The sequence below is a fragment of the Pyrus communis genome, chromosome 10 (assembly GCF_963583255.1).
Source record: "Pyrus communis chromosome 10, drPyrComm1.1, whole genome shotgun sequence".
Classification (NCBI taxonomy): domain Eukaryota; kingdom Viridiplantae; phylum Streptophyta; class Magnoliopsida; order Rosales; family Rosaceae; genus Pyrus; species Pyrus communis.
In genome coordinates, this window is record NC_084812.1 from 309109 (window position 1) to 319763 (window position 10655).

At 37.4% G+C, this 10655-nt stretch overlaps 1 protein-coding gene across 1 annotated transcript; it reads right to left on the reverse strand.

Annotated features, from left to right (window-relative positions):
• Positions 1-11: 11 nt before the first annotated feature.
• On the reverse strand, positions 12-4359 carry LOC137747322 (formin-like protein 1). The gene is made up of 4 exons (XM_068487415.1): positions 2529-4359; positions 2219-2418; positions 1817-2061; positions 12-1072 (listed from the first exon to the last, which is right to left on the reverse strand). The coding sequence occupies exons 1-4, from the start codon at positions 3989-3991 to the stop codon at positions 248-250; spliced, it is 2733 nt and encodes a 910-aa protein (XP_068343516.1). The 5' UTR covers positions 3992-4359; the 3' UTR covers positions 12-247.
• Positions 4360-10655: the final 6296 nt, after the last annotated feature.

Below are 10655 nucleotides of genomic sequence, written 5' to 3' on the forward strand. Positions count from 1 at the left end.
GTTACCGAACCAGAAGCTTTAAATATAACTAATAAAATTTATACATCAGACCAAAATATTGTTCTACTACAACTTATTATCTTCTGATCTAATTCCCCCTATATATTACACAAGATGGAACAATTCCAAAATCTTGTGTGTATTTTATATATAAGTACAAGGAAGGGTGCTGAACCTAAAAAGGTAACCAATTCATCAAAAGCTCCAGCCAGATGCTCATCCCATCCATACAACATAAACTCAAGCACTAAGTCGAAATCACGGTTTCATCATCCGAGTAACCATCATGCTGCTTTGCACTGAGTCCTGGAAAAACCGGTGGAAGGGTTGCATTCGGAACCCTGGGGAACTGACATGCTGACCCAACGATAGTTCTTTCATTAACTTTTCCAACCACCTTGCACACCTGATCTAGAATAGAAAGAAAATCTCTCACCACCGTGAAAATTCGGAAGGGATGAGCTTCTTCCCTAACTGAGTTCCCATGGAAATATTCTGTTAATTCCTTTACCATAGAGAATGCAACTTTCTCTTGAGCTTGAATTCTTACAATCTCTTCCCCAGCCTTGTTCAAGAACCCACTCATGGAATCGAAGAATTTCTGGCTACTCTCCTTCGATGCACTTCCTTCAATTAATTTTACTACTTCTGCTATTTTTGTAATTCCACCAGCAATTTTCGCAACTTCATTGCTAAGAACATCTGAATCCATAGCAGCAGCCTTCTTTACACTGGTGAGCTCCCCACTCAATCCTGAAACAACTTGCAGGCCAAGCTTCCTAAACTCAACATCATCCCGGAAAGAAGATTGTTGACTATCCTCGGTTGTTTGATTCTGATTCATGCCAGAGAGACGCGAACCTTCAGCTCTGATGATTTCCTGCACAACAAAATGTAACAGAGTGGTTTTCCCATCTGTTCCCTTCACATCTACAAGCTTGAGAAGTGTGTCTAGCTTGAAGGCATGGGCATCGCCACGGTTAGTGCCAACATTCATGCGGTTCCCAGTTTTGAGCACTGCTTCAAGAAGCTTGAGGAACATTCTGCTGTTCCTCAATTCTTCGCAAGCTGCCTGTATTAAGGGAGTTGTGTCAGAAATAGCTGGTAATATTTATGCAAAACAATTCAGGCAAAGTTGAGAAGCATAAGTATTATAATTAAAACAATAATTCACACCACAAAATTAGACAGAAAACTGATTTTGCAATCAGATAGTACATGTTACTGAACTCCCTTAGTTTTCTGTATAAAGTCAGCTTCTACAATATGTTAAGCAGACACAGAATTCCCGAGTCTAGCAGACCGGCCAATCATACTTTTGAGAGCTTCACGCCCCACAGTTGTAACCATCACCAAGTTCTTAAAGCCAGAACGGCGTACAACACCAGACAGAATTAACGGGCTCGGATTAGCAAGCACTAATAGTAAAATTGGTTGGACTACAATTAAAATAGAAGACGGATCAACCAGAAGTGGAAAGTGACCAACAGAAGACGAAGGCAGTCCGGTGGTTACACCAAACACGTCATCCGCTGAACATATTTCAAAACCAGTTCCTTTGAACCAAAATTTAAACTACAGAGAAAAGGCAGCCAACAAAATTCTGCTTTTCACTGTACAACTTTTGACTTGCATAAAGAATCAAAATCATGAGGCCTCAAGTCTTTCTACCCATCATCAAATATGGACAGGAAGGTTTGAATTTAAACAGATAGATGCTCATTAGCTAGCTCCAACAGGATATTTGAGCATGAGAACGAATCAACAAAATAGAAATTATTGCACCCTTAAACGCGAAAGAGAACATAAGATTTACCTCCAGAGTCTCACAAGACCTTTTGAGATAATCAACTTCTGAATCAAAATTGGCAATGTAGAGCATTGCATCCACCCTCTTAAACGCGAAAGGTATATCGAGCACCGCCTTCAGAAATTTCTCAGCTGGGCCAAGCTTAAACGGCGATTCATCTTTGAACTCTCTTAGTTTCCGTTCTTCCTCTTTGGTCGGAGCCATCTTTAATAGACTTTCAAGCAGTTCTGTCCCAAGTCCATCAGAATTACCTGCTTGCCAAATTTACAAAAGTTCATATAAATGCAAACACATTTTATCAAACTTCATTTCCGAACATGAGTTGCGGTATCCAACATCACTAATTCAAAATGAACATGTTAAAATTAGACAAAATGCAATAAGCGAGAATCGAATATTATTACTTACCTTCCAAAAGTGCCTCACAGACTTCATCCAGGGTAACATTAAGCGCCCTCAACAAAATTGCAATGTTCTGAGACTTCTTCGGATCAAGCACGCGGTTCTCCTGATCCACAGAGGGCAGAATCTGTCGCCGGACATTGTCATTTGATGCCAAACCCGAATTGTTTACCATGAACAATGTCTCAATCATCTCCTCATTCAGCCTGCAACACACAAAAAACACAATTCACTAACAACAAAAAGCTAGAGGATCCGACTTTGGCGGCGAAAATTGACAGAAAAGAAAAGGCCAAGAAATTTGTTCTTGTCTTACTGAAAAGAGCTGGATTTCAAGCGATCCCACACCATGGCGTGGTCTGAGCTGGCCCTAACTTTATCCCAATGTAAAGGTTTCAGCTTTGGCTTTGTTGGAGTCTCCTCATTCTTTTCCACTATCTCATTGCTCTCTGAACTTTCACCCGCCAAAATGGGTCCCGAAGTTTGAAGCACAGCAGGCCGGGAAGGCGTGATAAGAACCGGTGGCCCTGTGTTCGGATTTCGACCAACCGGAGCTTCCCAAAACCTCGGGGGTGGCGGCGGAGGAGGCGGAGGAGAAAGTCTGATCGGAACAAAACTTTTATTTCTCTCTGGAGAGTGATTCTTCAGCCCGAAAAGGTCAGATTTTCTTGAGGACGACGAGGATAATGATGGAGACGATGATACCGGTATCTGAGGAGGCCGCGATGGAGCTGGGAAATTGATTACTGAGTCCGGCGACTTCGATTTCAAGCTTATGGGGCTCAAATTCAACGCTGGCGAGACCGTGCGAGACCCAGAACTTGCTGGGGAAGCAGATTTCGAACATGGGTATGATGCAGTTCTCGAATTGAAGCTTCTGCTTCCGAAGTTGACGCCATCGACGGCCTTCAACACTCTGTCGGAGCTTGTTATTCTTCCGCCACCATGTTTGGGACTCGCGGAAGATCCTCTGGGAGAAAAGAACTCCTCTTCGTCGTCGGAACCCAGTTGGGAATTCTTGAAGCTCCGTCTGAAATTGTGCTTGGGAAGTGGCGGAAGCGGCTGCAGCTCCGGCGAGCCCAGTTTCTGATAAGGTGGCGAGGCAGAATGGCTCGACCCCCCGAACGTCAAGCCCGCATTGCTCGTGTTCGCGGCGTTTTCTTCGTCAGTTCCTCGGGGACTAACTAAGGTGCCGAGGTAGAGGAACTCTCTGCTGGTATTGGACGTACTACTACAATGCTTGTGAACCGCGTCGGAGGAGGCGGTGTTCGGCGGGAACAGACGCAGACTGTCGGGTCTGGAGGCCTTATCGTCGGATAAGGTGGGGTTAAGCTGCCGGCTTCGACGGTAGTACAGAAAAGCGGCGGCGGAGGCGATGATGATGAAGGCAGTGATAGAAACAGAGACGGCGATGGCGATGACGTGGCGGTGGGAGGAGGATGAGGAGGAGGAGGTTCTGGGAAAGAGGATAGAGGAAATGTTGGCGGGGAAGGAGGTGAGGGAAGTTGGGGAGGGAGGGGGCAGTGGGGAATGAGAGCGGGAGGAGGAGGGAAAGAAAGGTTTTTGGGGAGGGGTTGAGGAGGAGGAAGAGAAGGGTAGTTTGGGAATTGGGGTGGGCTGGGATTGGGGAGAGGAGGATGGGGGTTGGGTTGGAGGGGAGGACTCAGAGGGGAAAAGGGGCTGGTGGAGGAGGTGGCGGTTGTGGTGGTAACAAGTGGCGGTGGTGAAGAAGTAGACAGTCGTGAGCAAGAGGATCATCAGCGGATTGAGGGCTGGCATTGTGCTGTGCTTTGTTGTAGGAAAAGAATGTACTTGTTTGTGTTCACAGAGAGAGAGAGAGAGAGAGAGAGAGAGAGAGAGAGAGAGCGAGCTAGAGAGAGAAGAGTAAGAGAGAGGAAAAGAGTCTACATGGTGGTGGTGATGGCGGTGGTGGTGTGAGTAGAAGAAACAAAAAAGAATGGTAGTTGGGCAGATTTCAGGCCATTACAGTGACCTTCTACTCCATTTAGTTTTCACCTACGGACAAGATAGAGAGAGAGAGAGAGAGAGAGAGATACACAGTAATTCTGATCGTGTGAACTTAGAGAAGAAAGGTAAAGATGATATCTTGAAGTGGGAGCGGGAGAGAGGAGAGAGAGAGAGTGAGGCGTTAAAATTTGTGACAGACAGAATGCTGTGTTTTTATTGGGATATGGAGTTTTGTTTTGCCTGTGTCACTGTGTGAAAGATTCTTACAATTATCACACAACAACAAACACAGTCATGAGAGTACGGTGTAGGTTATCTCTCTTTTCTTTTATTTTATTTTATATATATATATTTAAATAATTAAAATTAAGTTGCGTTAATTTTTTGTTTTAAATTTTTTATATAGATAAAAATAAAATAAAAAATATGATGGAGGACGAAAAAGAAAACAATAATATGAGGACTGAATGTAAAAATGAAAAGCCAAAATGTAAAGTTTTTTCTTTTATCTTCTTTTCACAGCTCAAACCTCAAAGTTCAGGAATTTTTTAGAATACTTCAAATTATCTTTTTCTTTTATATATAGGAAATTTTAACCCTTAAGTCATCGAGAGTACAGAGTACTCCAGAGCAAGTAGAATTTTAGCACAAGGTCTAACAACTTGTGAAAAAGTTGTAAAAAATTTAGTGTGTGGGGACGTTTTTAAAGGAGTAGGATTTTTAGTGAAAAAAATAGAAAGAAAAAGCCTTAAAAAAGGGGGTGAGGGGGTCCCATGGATTTTTAGTGCGTGGGGACGTTTTTAAACGAGTAAGATTTTCTTTTTCTTTTTTTCATCTCTTTCATTCTATTTGAACGGGCACAATTAAGTCACTTGAACATCTTATATTAATATATTTATAGAAAAAAATAAAGGAAAAAGGTGAAAAAATGGGAGGAGAACATGAGATGAGAGGAATGAGGATCCCTGATCCTCTTTATGAGGATCTCGAAGATTCTCCAATCACATTCATTCATCGTATATTGTGCGATCAGAAATTATTGTAAATTTTTTTATTTAAAATTAAATATAAATAGTACCTGACGAAAACTGACCGTACGATGTATGATGAACGGATATGATTAAAGGATCCTTAGGATCCTCACAAAGAGGATCCGAAGAGGATTCGAAGAGGGTCCTCATTCGATGAGAGAATTTCATTGGGTGCTGCCTAGAGGCTAGCCAGTACATATGCTCAGAATAATACTAGGTAAATCAAATTTTCGGATAAAATTTTAAAATGCAATATGTCCAATATAAAATGGACTAGAATTATCTCTTCTTCTCTTTCTATCCCTTTCTATCCCCACCTCTCACATTCTCTACTTTGTCTTTCTCTTTCTATAAAAAATTAATATAAGATGTTGACATGGTTTAACTGTAATTGTTCAAATAGGAGGGAGGGAAGGGGAGGAAAAAAAAGAGGGGGAGAAAATCCTACTTCATATAAAATATGCAAGTTAGTCAACACTTAAATAAAGATTGTTAACCTTCTGTCGTTTAACTTCTTTAATTCATTTAATCTGATTGCCGAAAACAGGTTAAAGGTGCGTGAGAAGTAAAAATAAGTATATAGATAACACTCCTTCTTAAATAGTAATTTAATCCATAACAATTACATCATATAATTTATAAAACTTAGTCTAAAAATTTAGTCTTTTTACGTTATTCGGCGGCATCTTTTGGTAGGAGATGGCTAAGGGGCCTTTTGGTTTTTGAATATTCAATATTTTTTTGGCGTTACAAAAAGTCATTTTTATTCACGTTTGACCCTAAAATAATGTCTCTTTTTCATATGGATTTGAAATGATTCTTGCATCACCGTGGAAATGTAATGATTACCAAAACTTTTCTTTTATAAATCTACCTTTGATGATAGCTTAATCAGGCTTTACACTATCTAATTTTTATCCAGAAATCAAGTAAATCATCGAGTGGAGTGGGGTCCTATCTCTATAAAAAAGGATATGGCTGTGTGTTATAATACAGTCAGTTATAAAAAAAAATTTGAATCTTTAATTAATTGTATTAATGCATTTAATGTATTTGGACGAGTGCTAGATACACTGATAAATCTCTCGTTTAAAGAGTATTACCCAATTAAATTTTTCTTTGCTAATGTATCTTTAATACCATCCTACAATAAAACAAAAATAGAAGGTTATAGGAAAAATTAAAAGAAAAACTAACGAAAAATTAAAAAAAAACTTTAATTTTAATGAAAAATAAAAAATAAAGGTGTAATGAATAATATTAAAAAAAAATAAAAATATAATTTTTCGTTAAAAATAAACAGTACTGTAAATATTTTTTTAAAACTCCCCAAATTAAAAGCTTTTGGTGGCCTTCACAATTAGGTAGGGGTGGAAAAATTTCCCAAAAATCCCGAACCGAACCGAAAAAATCTCGATCCCAAACCAAAAATTTCCCAAACCGAAATTCTCGAAATTTTCGGGATGCTATCCCGAACCGATCCCAAAATTTCGGTATGGGATTCGGGATTGGCTTCTCGATATTTCGGGAATCCCATACCGAACCGAAAATATATAATATTAATTATTATATATATATTATTCTTTTATAATTGATGCTAGTAGTTTCTAATTCATGCTCTGCAACCTGGAATGCCCTACACCTTGCATATTTTCATGTTCTGTTTGATATTCATGTGGATTTTATTATTGTTGCTGCAATGGCTGATGATTTTAAAAGGCTTGATTCTTTTGTCTCTCAACAGATTGCAAAAAAGGTTTAATTAATTTGAATTTTGACTATGATAAAAACAGTCAGACATGCCAGTGTTCAATTAAATGGTAGTGTGAATGAAATGAAATTCCTAGTTCATGAATGTGTTCTTGAATTATATATTTGAAGAACAATTCATAATTTCATATTTCAATTTGGGATTTCCGATTTGTCCCAAAATCCCGAAAATATTTCGGGATTCCCAAAATTTGGGATTCCCGAAAATTTGGTTTGAGATTGGTCTTCAAATTCCCGTCCCGAAAAATTTTGGTTTGGGATTCGGGATACTAGTTTCGGTATGGTATCCCATACCGAACCACCCCTACAATTAGGTATGGATGGACTCTGGTTTGGAGAGGTCGCCAAGCCGTACAAACCTTTATATATATATATATATATAGTGTGCGAGTGCATGCATGGCACAGTACAAACCCGTGGTTCGCGCATTGACAATTTGGCCAACCCGTGAATTAACAAGGACCTCCTTTACCTCGCAGTCTCACAGACATCCTGTCCTGGGAACCCGAAACGCGTCGTTTTTAGGAGCTCGTGCCCTGTCTCTCTGTGGAGAGCCTGCCATGCCACCTCAAACTGGTAAAGAGAATTATTCTCCCGCTGCTGTAAAGCTGTCAACAAATATTAACTTTGCTTGCTCCCAAATTCCCAATACAATCTCCTTCACCCTCTCTTACGGAAAATGTCAAATTTCACCGTGTTACAGTGATATCTTGTATTAGTATTTCTCTCGTCAATTCACAAACAAGGTTTCATGTCCTGATATCCCATCATTGTCTTGTGTACCTATTTTAATTTACAACAAAAAAACAAAGTGCTGACACGTATATCGAGTAAGGGCTTTTTGTAAGAGTAATGTTATTCGTATCATATTTTCATACCATCTTAAGTGTCATTTGATGTAGACAACCATGTCATTTGAAAAATTTGCAAAACTGATTAATTCAAATAATGTCATCTAAGGTGGTATAGAAATGTGATATAAAAACATGGTATGAATAATAATACTCTTTTTCTACATGTATTATGCTACTTTTTTAACTTAAGATGAAGAGTAACGCTAGATAAATAAATTTGTAGATTAAATTTGAAAATTAAATAATCTAAGACGTTGCGAAGATTTCCGATACGTAAAAATAAAAAATAAACTTTAGGGCCGACTATTTGTTTATATTATTCTTCTAATTTTCTAATCTAAAAATAATAAATAATAATTTAGGACCTAATAAATGGTAGGATCATATCCAAAGATTTTGCAAAAATTTCCTTAGCTCCCATGCAAAATATTTCCTAAACCCAAAAATTTCAATTTTTTTTCACAAATACTGTGAGTTATAACCCACATTTACAAATCAATGTTGAGAATTTTTACAAGATTAATTATAAGCAAAAATTCGAGTCGTTGTCGTTGCTCCACATGTTTCCTAAAATTAATATAGGACATTCCAAAGATTTTCGACACAAAAAAAATATTTGGGGGCATACTATTAGTTTATATTATTATTTTTTCTATTTTTCAACTTTAAAAATCAATAAAAAAAAAGTATTTTCAGGACCTAATAAATGGTAGGATCACGTTAAAACTAAATATTTCTTAAATCTAAAATTTTAATTTTTTTTTTTTTCATAAAAATTGTGAGTTATAACCCATGTTTTTAAATCAACTTTGAAAATTTTTACAAGATTCATTATAAGTGAAAGTTCGAGTCATTCTCGTCACACCACATGTTTCTTAAAATAAATTTAGGTCATTCTAAAAGATTATTTACACACAAGAAAAAATTTGGAGGCCCACTATTAACTTCTCAAGTCCAAACCGAAGACAGCCCATCACGTTTCTTCGCATTATATACAGCCTGTTTAGAGCCCAACTTGCCAAATACCAATTTCGCTGTCCACCTTTAATCAATTTTAATTTTCTACTTGATACTCGGACACAATTAAGAATATATCAAAATTAACCTTACTTAATGTGGAGAGGATCATAAAGCGTATTTTCTTGCCAAAGTCGTGTCATCATAAGCATATTTAAATTCATGTAAGATATTTTAGAGAAGCATGGCCGACGAAGTATCGTTATGGCTAAGTTCTTGACCTCGCTAACATTTTCTTTTTTAATTTTTGGTTTTCCATACTAGAAATTTAATCAAGGGGTGAGTTTTGGAGCAACGAAAATATTGTTTTTTGTGTGACTAAAATGTCACGGGTTTAAGTCATGAAAACAACCTCTTTGCAAAGTATGAATAAGATTGCGTGTTACTAGGGATGGTAATTTAACCCGTCAAATCCGATCCCCACAAGTAACTGATCCGAATGGTTCGGTTTTGGGCATAAAATTTCAAGTATTTTACGATTATGGGCAACCGTAGGGTAAATTTTTCGGTTTCAGATTTGATTATGGTTATTGGGGTATTCGCCCCAAACCCATACCCAAAACCGAACCATTTTATCTATGAATAAAAAAAAGAGATAAATATTTATTATATGAAAAAGGATTGTTAATAATCATGCATTGAAGCCTGACAGATATGGAGGTGAACGAGTGTGAGGAGACGACTTTGCATGATGTGAACATGGAGGAGGAGATGAGCAGGAAGCAGCGGCAAGCTCAGCAAGAGGCCTATGATGAGGACGATGACATGCCCGGTGGTGCTCAGAGGGTGCAATGCGCCCAACAGTGAAGTGATGCTAGTTTTTGAAAACTTGTACAAGTTAATAATATAAAAAAATATATAAATATCATAATGGGGAAAATCGTTCCCCGCTCACAAATCCGTCACCCAATGGGTTTGGTTATGGGGAAAACTGTTCAGGGATTCTATGGGTTTAGGTTCGGGGAAAATAAACGGGTTTAGGTATGGGGATGGCACATCCAAATCCAATCCGCCCCGTTGCCATCCCTACGTGTTATAAACGTCCTCGGATCCTTGTAAAGCGGAAAATTGTGAGATGGCTTCCGCACTTTCAAATAAGTTATATATTTTCTTTATTTTAGACAAAAAAAATGGTGGAGAGATCAAAATTTTAAATTATACTAGTATATGCCCACACATAAAGTGTATATGAAAATGTTTTATTTTTGTTTAAAATTGAAGAAGAGAGGAAGAGAGTGAGAGAGTGAGAGAGCAAGATAGGTTTAATTTTGTTTTTTTTTTTTTTTTTTTAATTTTTAAAATTAGAGTTGTTAAAATGTGATGTTTTAAATAAATAAAAAAATAGTAAAATTTTATTTTGAAAAATTACATCATTATCCTTCATTTTTTTATTATGATCGAAAATTAAATAAATTTTTTATTTAAAATCATTCTATTAATATGTAATTTAAATTTAAATAACATGAAATTTGATGGATTGATAGCCGGAGGAGTTAGCATTATTCTTTGGAAAACGGACGATGAGTCATCCGTTGTTGGTTGGAAGATTTTTCAAAATGATCATTATATGAGGTAGTATATTTGAGATATGTGTGTTAAAAGATTAATGAGTTAAAAATTAAAATTTTTCATAATTTATATAAAAACACGTGATGTGTTTCTGTCATAACTAAAAATTTCTCGTTGGTGTGTGTTTATATTATTAACTTCTAGCCAGACGAATCAAGGTCGAACACGTCATCTAAATCTCTAAGGTCGAACACGTGATCGTCGTTGTTCCTTTGACAAAACTGCTGGCCTCGT

Coding starts and splice junctions, on each gene's coding strand:
- LOC137747322 (XM_068487415.1), bottom strand. CDS start 3,991: ATGCCAGCCCTCAATCCGCTGATGATCCTCTTGCTCACGACTGTCTAC. Junction 2,419..2,528: donor TTGAAATCCAGCTCTTTTCA/GTAAGACAAGAA, acceptor TGTGTGTTGCAG/GCTGAATGAGGAGATGATTG. Junction 1,073..1,816: donor GGTCTTGTGAGACTCTGGAG/GTAAATCTTATG, acceptor CCCTTAATACAG/GCAGCTTGCGAAGAATTGAG.